This window comes from Gouania willdenowi, chromosome 1, assembly GCF_900634775.1.
Source record: "Gouania willdenowi chromosome 1, fGouWil2.1, whole genome shotgun sequence".
In the NCBI taxonomy this organism is placed as follows: domain Eukaryota; kingdom Metazoa; phylum Chordata; class Actinopteri; order Blenniiformes; family Gobiesocidae; genus Gouania; species Gouania willdenowi.
In genome coordinates, this window is record NC_041044.1 from 10,754,073 (window position 1) to 10,774,749 (window position 20,677).

The window sequence follows — 20,677 nt, forward strand, 5'->3', positions numbered from 1 at the left end:
GGACCGCCAGACTGGACGAGGTGGAGCAGCTCATGGATGCTGTCTCCCAACCAGGCCAACTGGCTCCGACCCAGTTTCCCCCAGGCCAGCAACAAGGTGGTTTTCCTCCCAGCAGACGCAGACGCCGCAGGGGCCATACTTGGCAGAATGTGACCAAGTGAAGGCTGCTTTTTGGCCGAGTTGGCTGTTAGGGGTTCATCCTCCCCTACCTTAACTCAGACAGCATTCAGCGAGGATGACATTATGTATGTTGCAGCTTTGGCTACGGAGTTTGGAGAGAGTGCAGCAGCCTGCTATGTCACACCCTCCCATGTGTCGGGGGGGGGCTCAAGTGTTTCAGCCCACAGCTCAGTAGGTGGCTCGGAGGGGTCCTTGATGGAGTCTGTAATACGTATGGCTTTAGCTTGCCTACAACTTGATGCCCCACAGGCTCAAGGCGCTCCACCAAGAGCTTTTTGGTGACCTGGGCAGCACAGTGCTTGGGCCGGGAATCCAAGGGTAGGAGAAGATGAGCCGTCAAATCTCCGGCCAGCAGCGGGCCCCATGCGGCACCCGCCCCCCTCCAAGGGAGGGGAAGAGGCCCTGAGGCTTTGGAGCCGGCTGTCAGCTGCTTCTCCCAGCAGCAGCTCAGTTACTGGGCTGCTTCCACCAGGGACCCTTGGGTGATTGCAACCTCAACCCAGGGTTACAGACTGCAGTTTCGACGCCGGCCCCCAGTCCATGGCCGGGTCACACAGACCATCATAAAATACCCGGCAAAAGCCCTTGCCCTGATTGAGGAGCTGTTCGCTCTCCTCGAGAAGGGTGCCATCGAGCGGATAGATCCCCAAGGTTCACCCCGGCGGATTCTATTTCACATATTTCCTCATACCAAAAAGGGACGGTGGAATTCGTCCCGTGTTGGACCTCAGGGGTCTCAATCATTACCTGAAAGTCATTACATTTCGCATGCTAACCATTGCAGAGGTCCTGCATGTGGTGGCCAGGGCATACCTGTCAAGTTTTGGATTTGAAAATAAGGGAAATTTTCTGCTCCCACTACCAGCCGTCCCACCCGCCCAACCAAGCTCCAGTATCCTTTATATTTTAAGACAGGTGTACAGGAAATCTAAAATACCCACTTGTCAACAACTTACTACATACAATTATGTGAGTAGAATCTGATAGGTCGACCTTTATTAACATTGAAATGCTGTGAACATTCCAACAAGGGCTGGGTGATATGGACCAAAACTCATATCTCAATATATTTTCTCAAAATGGTGATATACGATATAAATCTCAATAATTTTATAAAATAAAGTCTGATCAGAAAGACAATTCTGGGTTAAATTTGCTGGTAAAAAATGCCACACAGGCTCATTTATTAACAAACAGCTGATCAATATATGCGCACAGAAATCCATCTAACTGAGCTTTACATGTTGTTCTGAGAAGTAAAAGCAGCGACTCTTAAAACTAGTATTTTGGAACATAATAAGCTATAATATATATATGAAATATTATAGTTTTCTATACCGCCAAAATAGAAAACTCGATACATCTTGAATCTCGATATATCACCCAGCCCTAATTCCTAAATTATAAAACAGCTTAAATAAAAACATTAGACACATTTGTGGCAGACTTTACATTCTTTAACACTTTTTAAAGCAGTGTATATTTGTGGTGCTTGTGATTGGCTGATTTTTCATGCTGACTTACGTGGTTCCTTCCGCTGTAGGAGACGTTAAAATCTCAGTTACTAATCTAACAGATTAGATCTCTCTTCTGAGTTGTTTCTGGGTTTGTTGCCGCTGTCGGCACTAATCTCGTAAGCATTGCTACCCAGGCCATTTCAGGTGGCAGTTCTCGCGAGGCTAGTGATGGCGTTCAGTTTAGTAAGGCATCTTATAATAATTATTACATTAAATTATGGGATATTTACGGGAAAATACTAATACAGGAAGATGGAGGGAAAGAGGGGTAAAATACGGGAGCTTCCCGGCTAAAATGGGATACTTGACAGGTATGGGCCAGGGGTGATCGATTGACCTCAGGGATGCCTACTTCCACATCCCCATCATACCCTGCCACAGGAAAGTCCTGCTCTTTGCCTTCCAGGGACAACATTTTCAATTCAGGGTCTCTTTCACCCAGAGTATTCACCAGGTGCGTGGCAGTAGCTCTCACCACTGCAGGCACAAGGCATGAAAGTACTTCTTACCTGGACGACTGACTGGTGTGTGCACCTTACCAGGCGCAGGTCTCTCGGGACACGTCAGTCCTTCTTGTTCATGTTGCTCGACTGGGCCTCAGGGTGAACTTAGTAAAAAGTGTCATGGTTCCCTCTGTTATGGTGAAAAAGAAAGGTTACCTCGTCTTTGGCTTGTAAAAACACTCTCTGCGTTGGTGAGCGAAGAAGACCAGACTGCAGAGTCAGTGAATTAATAAAAAATGATTTTATTCTAAACTAAATAAAAAGGAGTACAAAGATGGACAAAAATGAGTGACCGTCCGGCTTGACGTTCGAAAGACAGAGTGAAAAGTTACAACTTAAGGCCTAAAAGAATAATGTATATGGGCAAATATATGAGTAAATATATTAATAAACATAAGTAACGAATTTTGCCCTGACACCTCCCAGACCATAACTTTCCTTGGAGTGGATCTGGACACCCTAGTCATGAAGGCGTGTCCATCAAGACGGCGGGTATACGACATCCTGAGTCTTCTCCCTCAATTCCGAGAGGGGTTGTGGCTGCCTTATATCTGCTTTCTGTGCCTCTTGGGGAAGCTAACAGCTGGAGCAGCTGTAATTTCCTTGGGCCTGCTAAAATTGTGCCCACTCCAGCGCTGGCTAATTGGCTTGGGCCTGGATGCCAGGCTTCACAGTCACAGGCACAGAAAGATCAGGGTGTCCCTACAGTGCATCTAGGCCCTGTCAGAATGGACTCATCAGTCCTTCATGCTCCAGGGCATACCCATGGGCCCTGTCCCGGCCAGCAGTGAGATTATTACAACGAATGCCTCCCTAGTAGGGTGGGGAGTGGTCTGGAGGAACCGCATAGCCCAGGGACGTTGTTCGGCCCAGGAGCTCCCAGCACACATCATGCTGGAGTTGCGAGCCATGCATGCCGAGCTGAGGCATTTTTTTGCCATAACTCAGGGGCAGGCACGTACTAATTCAGACAGACAATACTGCTGCTGTCTCCCAGGTCAACCGCCAATGAGGCACAAGTTCACACCAGTTGCTGCACGTGACCCAAGATCTCCTGACTTTGGCTGTGTCCCGCCTGGCCAATGTGAGAGTGATGTACTTGCCAGGTCGGATGAATCAGGTTACGGACTTCTTATCCCGCAGCAGCCCTCATTCGGGGGAATGGAGGCTTCACCCAGAGGTAGTACTCCGTATCTGGGGCCGATATGGTAGGGCGGGGGTAGATCTCTTTGCCTCAGAGGACACAACACATTGCCCCCTGTGGTTCTCCTGGACAGAGGCCACCAGTCCACCGGGGCAGGATGCCCTGGCATGCAATTGGCCAGAAGGGCTTCTGTATGCCCCTACCACTAATCCCAGCTGTGCTCCAGAGGGCTCTCCAGCAGGGCCACAAGATACTTCTGGTGGCCTACTACTGGCCAGGCAGGACGTGGTTTCCCCTGCTACGTCAGCTTTGTTGTGTTCCACCTTGGAGTCTACCCAACAGGCTAGACCTCTTCTTCCAACTGAAAGGTCGGATTTGGCATCCCAACCCTCTTTGCCTACAGCTGTGGGTCTGGCCACTACAGGGCCCGAACTGCTACTAGGTGAGTGCTCAGACTCTGTCCTCCATACATTCCTTAATGCCAGGGCTCCTTCTACAAGGATACAATATGAGAATAGGAGGCTGCTCTTCTCAGCCTGGTGTATAAAGATTGGGGAGAACCCTACACACTGCTCCGTTCCAGTTATCCTGAGTTTTCTCTAGTCGCTCTTAGAGAAGGGGTGTTCTCCTTCCACACTGAAGGTTTATGTGGCAGCAATATCCTCCCAGCACGTGTGGGTGAAAGGTGCTACCGTGGGGGCTCATAAACTGGTGTCACACTTTCTGAAAGGGGCTTTAAGGCTTCGGCCTCCAATAGCCCCAAAGGCTCCATCATGGGATCTGCCCTCAGTCCTGGAGGGATTGTGCTCTCCCACTTTTGAGCCCTTGCCGCAGGTGGGGTTGGCACGGTCTTGGTCTCGAGACCGGTCTCGAGACCAAATTTTAAAGGTCTTGGTCTCGTCTCGGACTCTGAAGCATTTTGACTCGGTCTTGTCTCGGACTCGGGCTGCCCGGACTCGGGATTTTCCGTCAAGACCGTTCAAGACCAGCACTAATTCCTGCTATTTTTAAACTTTTTTATAATGTGATAATAACACGGAGAAGAACGGGATAAAACAATCCTTTATTCATTATTTAATCCACCCCGTATAATGACCACAACCTTCCTTAATGTGACTGAGTGACGTGTGTGTGGCTATGGTGTCAGTTTGGACCACGGAGCGCAAGGGAGATATGAACTAATCACCGGTAAAAATCCCAGTAAAACTCCAGAAAACAATCACCATGAATAAATATTATCTCCCTGGTAAAGACAGTAGCTCTAATAACAGGTAAAATGATAAACTGATGATATTACAGCCTAGGGGACGCACTTACTCTGCTTCTGGGTCCTAGTGCCAGCCGAGCGGTGAAGCCTGTTCCGTTTACCATGTTTACTAAGGTCTGTGTGTGTTTAATAAGTCTGTGTGTGTTTAATAAGTCCGTGTGTGTCCATGTGAAAGTCTGCATGTTTATGCCTCTGTCCATCCACTCTTTTCATTATATCCATGTCTTTTAAGGCTTTATTACATAATGTCGGCTGTAGTCCGGGCCGCCGCCATCTTGGTTTATGTCGTCACCAGCGCGTCATCGCCGCAGAGTTGCACTAGCCCAGAATGACTTAAATAACTGTAAAGAGGTCTTATATTAGTCTATTTTCTTTTTAAAGTGGTGTTTTTTTGTGTGTCTTTAGACTCCAATTACATGTATGTATATAATATGTTCCCCACAATATAAACAGGTTCACAATATAATAATTTTTTATAGTTTCTGTTTCCACTGTATCCAGAATAATAATAATTCTCAACAAGAACTATTGATTAATTTGTCACATGACTGGTCCAGGGTTTGAGTTTGTTTTATTTAGTTTCACATCTACCTGTAGCTCTATGTTTTTACACTGCTGACAACTTGTTTGTAGTTTTATTTCAGAAAGTTTCACTTTTACAGTTACAGTTGGAAACCTTTGTTAATTGAATATCCTAGTTATATTACAGCAACCAAATTAAACTATATCAACTAAGTGAATTAAAAAAACTGGCCTGTGTAAAGGCTTTTTCAAACTAAAAAATTATCTTGTGAACTCTGTGACCTGTTTACCTGCACAACTCCAAGAATCAGAATCATTATTTCTTGGCAGAAATGCTTTTAAACACTTGCGGTACATTCAGCCAACATAAAAATCTTGTTTTCAAATATGTAGAATAATTGTGAATTTATCAGTAGCAGTAGTAGTTTTAATATTTTAGTAAATTTTTTGCAGGCACCTTTTTTGTCCGTCAAATGTATTTAAAATAAACTAAAATTAAAGAGAGAATGTTATTTAACTGTTGAACCTTGCCATAATTTTATTTATTTATATATTTTTTTAAATTGAAAAAAAAAATGTTTATGGTCTTGGTCTTGGTCTCGGCTTGTCTCGGTCTTGGTCTTGACTCGGTTTCGGCTCCCAAAAGTCTTGGTCTTGTCTTGGTCTCGGTGCATTCTGGTCTCGGGCAAGTCTTGGTCTTGGATAGTGTGGTCTTGAACACAACACTATGGCATGGGTGTCAGAGAAGGCGGCTTTCCTGCTGGCGATCAGCTCTGCTAAGCGTGTGAGTGAGCTCCATGCATTATCAGTCAGTGAGTCATGCTTGAGGTGGAACCCAGACAGGTATGGGGTTACTCTGTGGCCTAATACAGCCTTTTTGCCCAAAGTTCTATCAGGATCCCATAGTAACCAACTTTTTCAACTGGCACAATTTATACCCTCAGCTGAAGTGGGGAGTGAGAAATCTGAGCTACTGTGTCCTGTCTGAGCACTGAGTGCCTATGACAGCTACAGCTAACTTTCGCTGTTCAGATCAACTGTTTGTGTGTCACAGCGATCCCAGAAAGGGGTGTGCCTTATCCAAACAAAGGCTTCCCCACTGGGTTGTGGATGCCATCACCCATGCATATCATGCAAAGGGTGATTCTCCATCACAAGGAGTAAGGAGCCATTTCACTCGGAGCATAGCCACTTCATGGGCTGCTATGAAGGGGGTGCCCCTAGAGGCAGTTTGTGCAGCGGCATCATGGACATCGCCAAACACCTTCGCAAGATTTTATAGGGTGAACGTTGCTTTCCCACATCCCCTGGGCGTGGTTCTCTCCCATTCCTCTACACAATAGGTAGGTGGTTGATGATGATCCCTTATGACTTTGTTGGTAGGGGTCAGCTAGTGCTTGAAGCACCGCCACTGGCGTACGGCAGGATCAAGAAATAAAACGGTTACAAATGTAACTGCGGTTCTATAAACTCTGGATGACCGCCAGAGCAGTCAGTCTTTCGGAATCCTCAGTTTCGCGAGTAGATTCTGAAAAAACAGAACCTCGGACGGAACCGTTATAGACTACCAGGTCCTCGGAGTCACACGTGACTTTGTTGGTATTACACTCGACCTGTATCTTCACGAGATGGTATCATCCAGTGCTTGAAGCGCCGCCTCTGGCAGCCATGTAGGGTTCATAGAACCGTAGTTACATTTGTAACTCCCGTTTTATTTCTTGATCCTGCCATACTCTCCTTTAAGTACCTGTATCTAGCTTGTTTACTGCTGATGCACCCTTTTAGTCAAACAGGTTTAATATTGTAAAATATCTTAACTTTCAGGTGCTTAACATCTGATCTGGGACTTTTAAAAATACAGTTAACGGCTTTATGTGAAAAATTAAAATTTTAAAAGATTAAACAACATAAATGTTGTAGATATTTCTTCAATTTGATACTTTCAGACATTGACAATTTTGTAGTTGAAAAAAATTGTGTATTTACTATGACTAAATTGGTATTTTTATTATTTTATTATTATTTTTATTATGTTTGTCTTGTGATTTTCTACAATTATCAGTCTTACATAATGGTACATATGTTTAAACAAAATATCAACTGTAATATTTTAATTGGTCCCTCCAGGAATTTGTAATGTTGGGATCACAACTATTAATGCAAATTCACACAAATATGCAATTATGTCCAGTCACTGCAACATTTCCTTAATTTTGACCAATCTGACAAAGCCAGGAGTGTATTCGATTCCCAACAGCCACTACAACTCTATGAACACGTGTTGTAACAAATACCGTGACCCAACAAGATGTGGCTCAGGTAGATCTAATAGTACAACGAGGCTGCTAAACCATGATAGTACTTTGAGTAAACACTGACTCCAGGCGCCTCATGTATGCCACCATCGACTACTGAAGCCGGTGGCAGATGGTGGCACTACCGAAGCCACAGGAACCACCATTTGGTCGGATCACAGACAGTGGTACAACTAATACGACATTAACGAGCAAAATAGCAGTGAACATGTCTCACAAACGGCTGCTGGCTGCTCTAGAGAAAATATCCTTACTAAACCTTTACTATTATATATGATCTTTTGAAAGAGCTTACAATTAAAATTCAATACAGGTACCCTTTAACAGAGTGCCCCCCCCCCCATATTTGCTGGTTAATCTTAAAAATGTAAACTGCAGCTTATCAGTCTTTATTGCATCACATTTTTATCTCTATTTTATAGTTCATCTGTGATTTGCACTGCAATAAATATTCCCTTTCAGTTTCCTGCAATCATGTATTGGGGAGATTCTTCAGAAAAAATACCTTTTTTATTTTAGGATTTTTTTTGTTACAAAACCTTAAACAATTCAGACATATGAAAAACAATAAAGCCTCAAAATACTGCCGCAGTTTTATGAAAAAGCTGCTGCAAAATCAGGCATTTTAGGCCGCAGAATTCCTGAAATCCTGTAGAGACTGTTTAACTCATTCAGTGCCAGCCATTTTCTGATTTTCTACCACCCTCTGTGCCTGGCGTTTTTGAGCATTTTGACTGATTTTTAAAGGCCCATAGAATATTTTCTACTAAGACTATCTGAGATATGACACCAGATTCTGAAAGATTGGAGCCTCTACTTTCATCAGAAAAAAAATTGTTTCTGGCTTGTTTCGTTCTTCCGTAATCCGCCGTTGAATATCAATCAATCAATCAATCTTTATTTGTATAGCGCCAAATCATAACCAATGGTATCTCAAGACACTTTACAGTAGAGCAGTCTTAAGGACGGACTCTTCATTTTATGGATACACACATATGCATATATACGTATATACACATACATATGTATCCCACACCCAACATGAATTCATCATGGCGGCAAGGAAAACCTTCTGTTAAGCAGCAGGAACCTTGTGTGGATCCCATTCCTATGATGAACAGCCATCCACGTTATGCTGTGTTGGGTGTGTGCAGAGGAAAGGGTGGAGACAGAGCCGCTGAGACTCTGTAACTCCACACTAAGGATCCCACGGACCTGCAAGACAAAAGCCAGAAGGAGTACAGGAGCAAACACACAAGGGAAGAAGCAGACATAGAGGGAGTGTTTGAGAGAGGAATGGGACCCTCTCCGGTCCCTCTCTAACCTAAATGACCTCTCTCTTAACGCCCTCTCCAACCTCTCTCCAACCGAGCATGCCAGACCCCCCGCCCCCCCGGCAGTCTATGCCTATTGCATCTTAATTATGAGCTATGAGCTGGTTCCTAACTAAAAGCTTTACCAAAGAGGAATGTTTTGAGCCTAACCTTAAAGGTAGAGAGGGTGTCTGCCCCCCGAACTGTGGTTGGTAGATGGTTCCAGAGAAGTGGGGCCTGATAACTGAAAGCTCTTCCTCCTATACTACTTTTAGAGACAAATGGAACAACGAGTAGTCCAGCATTTTGAGAGCGTAGTGTTCTGGGGGGATTGTATGGCACTACAAGCTCCTTGAGATAGACTGGTGCCTGTCCATTTAGGGCTTTATAAGTGAGAAGAAGAATCTTGAATTCTATTCTATATTTTATGGGAAGCCAATGCAGAGAGGCTAATACAGGAGTAATCTGATCTGTTCTCCTAGTTTTAGTCAGTACACGTGCTGCACCATTTTGAACCAGCTGAAGTGTCTTAAGCGACTTGTTCGGGCAGCCTGCTAAAAGAGAATTACAATAATCCAGTCTAGAGGTAACAAAAGCATGGACTTGTTTTTCGGCGTCGCCCTGAGACAGGATAGATCTGATTTTAGCAATGTTACGGAGATGAAAGAAGGCAGTTCTTGAAGTTTGTTTTATGTGAGAGTTGAAGGATAAATCCTGATCAAATAGAACCCCAAGGTTTCTAACAGTTGTGCTTTGTGCCAGAGTAACGCCATCTAGGGCAGTTAGGCTAGCATAGGTTTCTCTAAGGCGTCGTGGGCCCAGTACAATGACTTCAGTCTTGTCTGAGTTGAGAAGAAGAAAATTTTGGTCCATCCAGGCCCTAATGTCCTTTAGACAGGCCTCAAGTTTAGATAGCTGATTTGTCTCACCTGGCTTCATTGATACATACAGTTGGGTATCATCAGCATAGCAGTGAAAGTTAACAGAGTATTTTCTCATAACATTACCAAGGGGGATCATATAGATACAGAAGAGGATTGGACCTAGCACAGAGCCCTGAGGAACCCCGTAGCTTACTTTAGTGTACACAGAAGACCTATTGTTCACGTGTACAAACTGGTACCTATCAGATAGGTAGGACTTAAACCAGTTTAGGGCAGTCCCTGTGATTCCAAGTAATTCCTCTAATCTCTCTAGTAGAATATAGTGATCTATAGTGTCAAAAGCTGCACTAAGATCTAATAAAACCAGCACTGAGAGTCGTCCTTCATCTGAAGCCCAGAGTAGATCATTAGTTACTTTAACTAAAGCAGTCTCTGTGCTGTGTTGAGCTCTAAAACCTGACTGGAAGTCCTCAAACAGGCAGTTGTTTTGAAGAAATTCACAGAGCTGAGCCTCCACAACTTTCTCAAGAATCTTTGAAATAAAAGGAAGATTAGATATAGGCCTGTAGTTTGCTAAAGTGCTGGAATCAAGAGTAGGTTTTTTGAGAAGGGGTTTGATTACAGCTACTTTAAAGGACTGTGGCACGTAGCCTATTGATAGGGATATATTTATTGTCTCCAACAAAGATGGGCAGACTAGGGGAACAACTTCTTTAAACAGCTTAGTTGGGATCGGATCTGAAAGGCAGGTCGATGGTTTGGAGGATGAAATAATAGAGTTAAGTTCCTGAAGTCCTATATGTGTGAAACAGTTTAGGTTAGGCCTATTTACATTTAATGGTACAGCAGGTCCAGGTGAAGGCAGGGAGTGGCTAATTTTATCTCTGATCTTATGAATTTTATTGTTAAAAAATGTCATAAAGTCCTCACAGCTGAGGGCTAGAGGAATCATGGGCTCAATAGAGCTCTGACTTTGTGTTAGCCTGGCTACAGTGCTGAAAAGGTACCTCGGATTATTTTTATTTTCTTCAATTAGTGAGGAATAGTATGTAGATCGACTATGTCGTAAGGCTGTCATGTATTTACTATGGCTTTCTTGCCAGAGTATTCGTGACTCCTCTGTTTTATTGGAGCGCCACATTCTCTCTAATTTACGGGTTGTTTGTTTGAGTGTGTGAGTTTCAGAGCTAAACCACAGAGCTTTCCTCTGACGTTTAATAGTTTTTTTCCCTCAATGGGGCAATTGAGTCCAAGGTGGATTTTAGTAGACTAGCAGAGCTATCGACAAGCAGATCCAGTTGAGAGGGGTTATAATTAATGTCATAGTTATTTATTGGATGGTGCACTGATTTTAAGGCAGCAGGAATGGCCTCTTTAAATTTAGCCACAGCACTATTGGACAGATTTCTACTCGTAACTGTTTTATTGCACAGTGCGAGATCCTCTAGGATAATGTTAAAAGATATTAAAAAGTGATCTGATAGCAGAGGATTTTCAGGGTAGACTTTTAGTTCATTAATATCAAGGCCATATGTTAGAACAAGATCAAGAGTATGATTTAAACGATGAGTAGCTTCATTAATAGTTTGAAAAAAGCCAACTGAGTCTATTAGGGACATAAAGGCTGAGCTCAGGCTATCACTATCTTTGTCCACATGGATATTAAAATCTCCTACTATCAGTATTTTATCAGAACTGAGGACTAAGTGTGATATAAACTCAGAATTCAGAATAAGGGCCTGGGGGACGGTAAATTATTGCAAATAAGACTGGCTGGCAGGTTTTTGATATTTGAATAGAGCAAGTTTTACACAAATCTTCAGTTTCAGAACAAAAAGCTGAGAAAACAGCCTTTTTCTATAAAACCCTGTCAGTGACTTTAAATCTATTTATTTTGCTTTAGTGACAACATCTGAACATTGTTTTGTTATATAAAACAACAAAAAAAAACACTGAGACAGGGCTCCACATTGGACTCCAGCTCTGCAGCAGCGTTCCGGAGTCCAGGTGTTGCAGTAAAGGGGATTTCATTTGGCTGCCAACTAGTTTGATGCCAGCCAAAGTCTTGCCTACTACCTCTGCTGGATGCATGACCTGTAAATTATAGAAATATATACAATTACTATAAAGTTTTTTTTTTTTTTTTTACTGCAGTCTTTTTTTTCCTTTTTTAGCTGTGCCAACAGGATGAGTGGGTTCTCTGCTGGATGCACAATCTAAAAATTTAGAATTAATTCACTCAGTACTGGGACAAGTGGGATAAAATGACGTTCATGTGGCGTGGAGTGTGTGTGGGGGGGGATCGCAGGGGTGCAGGGATCGCTTTGATGCTAGCTAGCAAGTTAGCAAATCAAATCAATCTTTAGTTATAAAGCTAGTTAGTGCTTACCTCCTTCATGTCCCTCTGGGTCATCTGGGGACGCTGCTCTGCTGCTCCTGGTCGATCCTGAAGGCAGCCATTCATCTGATGAATCCGGATCAGGTTTTCTGTTGCATCGTCTTTTCCCTCACCGTCTTCTCTTTCATCGTCTTCTCTGTCATCGCCCTCGCTCTCACCTTCATCTCTCTGTCTCTGTGTCACTGTTTTCTCTATAACTGTCTTTTCGCTAACCATCTGCTCTCCACTCTCCCTCATCAACTTCGCTTCTTCTCAGCTTTTTAGACCCATCGCTGCTGATCTCTCATTGCAGTACAGCCATCTTTAGGGCGCCATTTGGTCACTACATCACAGACAGGCTAGATATTACAGGGAGACCTGCGCCAGTGTCTCTTCTAGCAAATGCAGTGAAAATGCAAATGACGAGTTTTCTCGTCAATGGCACTGAGCGTTTGGATTTTAAATGACGAGTTATCTCGTCAATGGCACTGAGTGAGTTAATGAATACATGTTTTGTTGAAGCATTTCAAACTTTCATTATTTTGTCATAATAGACGCGACATGTAAATAACAAAGACCTTGTTAAAAAACATGCAATAATTCACAATCCTAACACCTCCCAATGCCTCTAGGGATTGCTTTTTAAAGATGACTAGTACAGGGCTTAAGTAGAGTTATCAATTATGGCCAAATTAGTTTGTGTTTGAAGGTTGGTTTTTTGTATAAATATTTTGTTTTGTGTATTTTGAATCTTTTTCATATTTTTGTTGTTTGGTGTATTTTTCTGCAATGTATGTTTTTTGGAGTCATTTTGTGTTTTTGGAGCCTTTTTTTAAAAAATATTTTTGTGCATTTCTGTTGTTGTTTAGTGTACTTTTTGTATAAATATTGTTTTGTTTTTTGTTTTATTTTACTTATTTTGTATATTTTTATTCTAAATTGTTTGTGTGTGTGTTTGTGTCTCTCTCTGTCTCTGTCTCTTGCTACCTACGGAATTGCGGACGGAATCGACCTATGAAAACGGTTAAACACAGAAATGGACAGAATCTGCATGAAACGCCGTCACCGTGGGGCAAAGAACGTTTTTTGTGCTTGCCCATAAGAAATTCGCTACACACACACACACACACACACACACACACACACACACACACACACACACACACACACACACACACACACACACACACACGCAGACCTTTCTTGCATTATAGATAGACTAGTACAGTTACCCGTCGGAAGCATGTATTCATATAGTTGGAGCTTAAGTAGAGTTGTCAGTTATGGCCAAATGAGTATGTGTTTGAAGGTTGAATATACAAAAAAGGTGTACATACTGGAGTGTTATAAAGGGGTAAATTTGCGGGTGCAAAATAACATGTACGATTTCCCTGTTTTAATTCTATGGGACATGCGCATGATGGATTGATAAAGTTTGTACCAATGTGGCGGTTTAGGTATAATCTGATAAAAGACATAAATTTGTACAAATAAAAGTATTTGTTTAGCGTTTAACATTTCTTAGTGCATAAAAAAAGAGGTATTTTTGTTGCATAAAGGGACCTGAGATTTAAGAGCAATAACAAATGAACATTAAATCCAAATCAAAAACTGTTACCAAGACTTGTTTTATATAACATCTCTAAACTTAAGATGTGTAAAATATGTAACGGTAATTGCACAACACAATGACTCACAGACTCGTCCCACACATTATCAATAACAGGTGAAGGTTCTCTTGCTGGAACCACCTTTCACACGTAAAACCTAACAAAATTTCATCACCTACACGGGCACTGAGCTCTCCTTTCCGCTTTCCACTCCGATATGCCTACGTCTCAGGTGCTGCATCAGTGTGGTCGTATTCCCGTGCCATATCAGGTCCGACTTGCAAATGTTGCATTTTACCTACGTCTTTTTATTGTTTAACGTAAAGTGCTCTCACACTTTCGTCACTTTGTTTTTATTCCTTTTCTCTTCCGCCATCGTCCCGTGCTCTTCTCCTCCTCTTCTTCTTCTTCTTATGTGGTTTATCATTTTCCTAACTCCCAATAATTATCCTTATTCTTAATAACACTATCCTAATAGAGAAGGAAAAAAAAAAACTATATTCTTCCCAAAACTTCTGAATCTTTAAGGAATTTGATTACCCTTCTATTCAAAACATTACTCACACTAATCTCCATCCCCTGACGATGTAAATCCTGAAGCATAATTTGTCTTTGTCTTGCATATCTACTACATCTTAGAAGAACATGCTCCACATTCTCTTGGTCATTGCAATGCTCAGTTACATGCTTTTTGATGAGATGTAAAGTTTTATTCAGCCTCGTATGTCCTATTCTCAATCTAGTAAAGATCCTCTCTTCTTTGTTACTTCCAGTGGTACACCTCCAAGAACCCACTGTGCTCTGTATAGCGTATAAATGTCTCCCCGTGTTTGAAGAGTCCCAACACGCCTGCCATTCTGTCATGATATTCCATTTAATAAAAGACTTTGCCTCTGTCCTACTAAAAGGTATGTCCATACAAGGTTCATTTGAAGTAAGCGCTTGTTTTGCTAATTTATCCGCTGCTTCATTACCGCTTATCCCTCTATGTGCTGGAATCCATAAAAATAAAATCTTGAAACCTCTCCCATGAAGCCTGAACAAGTTTTCATAAATCTCATTCACTAAATCCTGTCTACTAGAAGACTTAAAATTTTTAATTGCCATTAGCACAGAGCTCGAGTCAGAACATATAATTATTTCCTTCACTTGTGATTCTTCTATCCACTGTAACGCTGATGAAATTGCCAACATCTCCACTGTAAAAACTGCCAAATGGTCTGCGGCTTTCCTTTTTACTGCTACTTGAAGAGCTGCAATCACAAACGCAAACGCTGAACTTCCTAAGTTAGGATCCTTCGAACCATCCGTAAACACTGATGTGAGTGAGCTATATATTGTTCTCAACCGTTCCTCTACCAACACTTCCACATTCATATTAAACTCGTGATTTCTCCTTACTCAAAAAACTAAAATCTACTGAGACTGCTGGAAACAACCACGGAGGAGTAACCGTCAATGGAGCAGTCGAAGAAAAGTGTTTCTGATCCATCTTCATGATCTCGACATTTCTCTGCCCTTTCCATGCAAAACAATCACGTCTTGCCCTCTCACTCTCCCAACAAGGTAATAGTGTTCTTACTGCAGGGTGACGATCTTCAGAATAATAATAATAATAATAATACATTTTATTTAAAAGTGCCTTTCAGAACACCCAAGGACACTGTACAGGGCAGTCATTAAAATAAACACAATAAAAACAGCAGAATAAAACAGATAAAAACAAGTACAACGGAATAAAACAGGGTACAGTGTTGGTGTGGTGAATGTGTGACTAGATGCAGAAGGAATGTCTGAAGAGGTGAGTTTTGAGTTGTGATTTGAAGAGTGGGAGGGAGTCTATGGTACGGAGGTTAGTGGGGAGCGAATTCCAGAGCTGGGGGGCACAGTAGCTGAATGCTCTGTGCCCTATGGTGATGAGTTTGGCCGGAGGTACAGAGAGTTGGAGAGTGGAGGAAGAGCGGAGTGTGCGGGCAGGGGTGGCGATGTGGAGGAGGTCAGATATGTACAGAGGGGCCAGGTTATGAAGTGCTTTGAAGGTGATGAGGAGTATTTTGAAGTTGATCCTTTGTTTTATGGGAAGCCAGTGAAGTTGTTGTAGGACGGGGGTGATGTGGTGAACACACTTACTGCGGCTGAACCATATACACTACTTCCATAATCTAAAACTGATCTAATCAAAGCTATATATATCTTCTTTAATGCTGATCTACTTGCCCCCCACTCCTCACCAGAAAGACACCTCATCACATTTAGAATTTTCTTACATTTTGACACAATATGGTTTATATGAAAATTCCTTGTTAATCCAGAGTCCAACCACATTCCTAAAAACTTAAACTCCTTCACTTGTTCCACATCTTGTCCATATATCTTTATATTTATATCAAATCTCTTTTTCCTTGTAAAAAACATTGCTTTAGTTTTCTCAACAGAAAACCAAGTCCCCCATGAATATGACCACTTTTCAACAATATTCATGGCCCCTTGCATTTTCCTTGTTATATGACAAATATTTTTCCCTCTTTTCCATAATGCTCCATCATCCGCAAACAGCGACCGTCCAATACTACTATCAACCTGTTCAAAAACATCATTTATCATAATACAAAAAAGAATTGGGCTTATGACACATTGGGGAGTACCATTTTCTACAGAATACAGCTCCCAACTCTTACCTGAATATGCCTGTCAAACAAGAAATCTTTAATCCAATTAAAAGTTCGACCTAATATACCCATTTCATTTAGCTTAATCATCAGCCCCTCCCTCCAAACCATGTCATAAGCCTTTTCTACATCAAAAAAGACTGCCATGACTGACTTAATTAGTTTGTGCTTTTCTTATTTCTGTCTCCAAGCATACTACAGGGTCCATTGTTCCCCTCCCCTTTCTAGATCCACTCTGATATTGTGACAGAATTCCTTTGCTTTCGACATAATACACTAACCGATCCGTAATCATCCTTTCCATTATCTTTCCCATATGAGATGTCAAAGCTATTGGTCTATAATTACTTGGATTAGAAGAATCCTTTCCTGGTTTTTTAATAGGAACAATAACTGCCTCTTTCCATTTTTTTGGCAAAGAACCCGTCTCCCATACTTTATTATAAAACCCTTTTTCCTGAGCGCCTTAGGACCCAGATTCTTGAGCATGCTATAACAAATATTGTCCTTGCCTGGTGAGGAGTCTACAGATCTAGATATTGCCCTCTTTACTTCCTCCATAGTAAAGGGGACATCCATAACACCTCTATTGTCCTCCCTCCTCCTAAGAGCATCAGGGTGCCTTGCTTTTGTCTCCTCTCTTCCTCTTTTACCCATCTCTGTTAAATTATCAGAACTGTGTATTTTGACTAACGCTTTTGCAATCATTTCTGCTTTTTCCTCATTAGACACTGCTACCTCACCTTGCATCTTTAAAACTGGATAGTGTCGCTCTTTCCGGATACCCCGCATACTCTTTATGGCACCCCACACTTCTCCTATAGGTGTAGTTCTACCATTTTTTTCACAAAAAACTTGCCAACTTTGCCTTTTAGCCTTTCTAATAACCCTTTGCACAACAGCCTGAGCGTTTTTATATTTTACCAAGTTGTCATAGTTCATAACTCTTCTCAGACGTCTAAATGCTGAATCCCTTTCTTTAATGGCAGCACTACTCTCTTCCGTCCACCACGGAACTGATTTTCTTTTTATTTTCCCACTACTTTTAGGTACGGTCTGCCCTGCTGCCTAAATTAATATTTTCCTTATCTTATTATCAATAATTTGAATATCATTTTTCAGGTCTACTTGGTCAATCTCCCTTTCACTTATATTTCTAAAAACCTCCCATTTAGCTTTAGCAAAAATCCATCTGCCAGCTAAACTGCTCTGTGACACTATTCCTTGAAATAAAATTCTCAGTTTTATAGGGAAATGATCACTGCCCATGGTTGTTTTTTCCACCACCTCCCATTCACACAGACCAGCCATGTTTCTTGTAACCAAAGTTAGATCCAGAGCAGAGGTATTCCCTGTCCATACATCAATACGGGTCCCTTTACCATCATTTAAACAGACCATACTCTTGTCCTCCAACACCTCTTCCAGCACATTTCCATTAACGTCATTCCTGGTTTCTCCCCACAATGTACTGTGAGCATTAAAATCTCCACATAACACCACCCTACCATGAGCCATTCCTTCCATTTGCAAAAATAATCACTACAACCACACCTTCTCTTGTCTAGATTTCCACAGACACATGTTCTTGATCTTTTCCTATGCCCAATTCTCTAAAAGGAATATCCTCCCATATAAACGTTGCACATCCTCCACCACCACCTTCACCCCTGTCATATCTTATAGTAATATATCCTTGGATTTTACAATCCAACCTAGACCGGAGCCATGTTTCCTGAATACACACCAACTCCGGCTTATTGGGCATAACATCAATGTATTTCTTTAGCTCCTTTAGCTAAAATCATTTACGGCATAAAGATGTCATCATGTACATGGCCTCTCTGACCTGGCTTGATAATACAGGTCTTTGCTTACCTCACCCCAAGTAAGTCCACTCAGGCCCAGATTACACTCTGCAGCTTTAACAATTATTTGAATTCTTTCTGACTTTTATTTCACATCCATAGTTGAATTTATCGCAGCTGTTATGAAAGTGACCACCTTCTTTAGATCCACCTTCGCCACATTTTCCTGATCTGCAGCCTCCGCCACACGCTCTATGCTTAAGTTCACACTTTCATCCTTTTTAGCTCTTCCACCACCTTCATTAACCACTTTGAACGCTTCAGCATAAGTGACTTTCTGATGATCTCTTACCTGCTGAATTTCTTTCTGCTTATTTAACACCTCACAGCCCCTATAAGCCACACTGTGATCCCCGCCACAGTTGCAACAATGAGGTTGCTCCTTACTGCATTCAGAATATTCATGGTCCTCTCCACACCGAGCACATCTGCGCTTCCCTCTACATACCTTTGCTGTATGGCCATATCTCTGACGCTTATAACACCTAATCGGCCCTGGCACATATTCCCGGACATTGTAGCTCAAACAACCCACATACACCTTCTTTGGCATCATTATTTCTTCAAATTCCAAAAGCACAGATTCACTATCCCTTCTCTCTCCATCTCGGGACACTTGCAAACGCCTAGCCTCTTTAATCTTTGCCCCCCATATGTTTGCTTTAACTTATTCCATTGACATTTCAGCAGGGACGCCCCATATCACTCCTTTAATCCACCCTCTGCCCATTCCAACATAACTAGCGCTCACAACCTGACGCTGTTCTATCACTTTCAGTCCATATGCACGCTGACTCTGTTGATCATCTTTACACACAACCAACAGGTTTCCATCCCTTAACACTTTTCCCAACATTATATCTCCAATATCTTTCCTCAGCACTGTAGTTAACCTGACAGGATTCATTGTCGCAATCCCTGCGCAACACGACGAATCGATGACACAATTTGTTGTCGATGCATTTGATAATTGATTATTATTGATTACATTGATTCGTTGTTGCAGCATTATTTGCAACACCAAAATTCTCCAAAATAACGGATGCACACACTTTTGGTATGTGAAAGCCGTTGACAAAGTTTCAGGTTGAACAGACACCACGCTGGGGAGATATTCGCTCCACAAACACACGCACACACACACACACACACACACACACACACACACACACACACACACACACACACACACACACACACATATACAGAACATTCTTACTTTTAATGGTAGGTAGGTTGGTAGGTAGGTAGATAGATAGATTGTAGTTGTATGGGACAAGATATTTTGATGAAAATTTTTTTTTTGTGATAATGTTTTTATCAGGTGGTAGTGGGTCGTCTTCTGATCGAGAGGTTGGGTTCGATCCCAGTACCTGACTATGTGTCGAAGTGTCCTTGGGCAAGACACTGAACCCTAAGTTGCTCCCAGTGGTTGACTAGCGCCTTGCATGGCAGTCCTGTCTCACTGGTGTGTGAATGTGAGAGTGATTGGGTGAATGAGCTGATATGTAAAGCGCTTTGAGACTGCTTCAGTGTGGTGATAAAGTGCTATATAAAATCAAGTCCATTTACCATTTTTACCAAGTCCATTTTGAATTTTAGTGAGAGATCTTAAAAATGCTTAAAATTGCTCAAATCAATTTATCAAACATAATGCACTCGTTTTGACACTATTAAGTTAACATGCTGTTACTTTGTATTGTGTCTCTCCAGCTATGATCACAAAGTCAGATTCAGGACAGGACTCTTCCTCCCCCTCCACCACTCCACATACACGAGGCTTCTCATCTCCAACCACACCTCAGACCCGTGCTGCCCTCACTCCTCAACCTCTGCCCACCCTGCCCCAAAGTCAGCCCCAGCACCCACACTTACCCCCTACACCCACAAATCATACTACCCATTTAGGACCCCAGTTTTCCCTCATAACCACAGACGTCATGAGCCACAGCTTGACCTCGGGCCCACCCTCTTCAGTAGTGACACACCCTGGCCTTCACCCTGCTCCCCTGCTGCCGAGTTCTCCTGTGCTCGTCAAGGTAAAGAGACACTTGTGTCGGGCCTTAATCAGATGTAGTCCAAATTCTATTTATTCATTTCACAAACTTGCAGCAAAGAAAGAGCCAGAAGAGGAAAGCTGACACCACGACACCCACAGCCAACGACCAGCTCAGTGAGTCATCTCCCATCTCGTCTCGCAGAGAGAGTATTCGACCAATAAAGCAGCCCAAAAAAGACGCTTCTCAACCAGACTCTCAACATCAACTGGGAGCAGGCGGTGAGCCAGGAGGAACGATCATACTGAAACGTCAGGAACAGCTGCGTTTTTGCACACGCCTGGTCAGAGAGATGCTCTCCAAAAAGCATGTAGCTTACGCATGGCCTTTTTACAAACCCGTTGATGCAAAAGCCCTCAACCTTCATGACTACCATGACATTATCAAGCATCCCATGGACCTCAGCAACATTAAGGTATTATCTGAGTTTTTAATATTACAAGTGCAGCAA

The 20,677-nt window shown here is 42.3% G+C and overlaps 1 protein-coding gene across 4 annotated transcripts in view; it reads left to right on the plus strand.

Moving 5' to 3' along the window:
• The window catches only part of LOC114465918 (bromodomain-containing protein 4-like), a 119,792-nt gene that overhangs the window by 33,039 nt on the left and 66,076 nt on the right, over positions 1 to 20,677 (plus strand). For all 4 annotated transcript variants that reach the window (XM_028451328.1, XM_028451397.1, XM_028451477.1 and 1 more), the window contains exons 6-7: positions 19,883 to 20,208; positions 20,282 to 20,641. In XM_028451328.1, the coding sequence (XP_028307129.1) occupies positions 19,883 to 20,208; positions 20,282 to 20,641 (686 nt within the window). The remainder of the gene's footprint in view (positions 1 to 19,882; positions 20,209 to 20,281; positions 20,642 to 20,677) is intronic.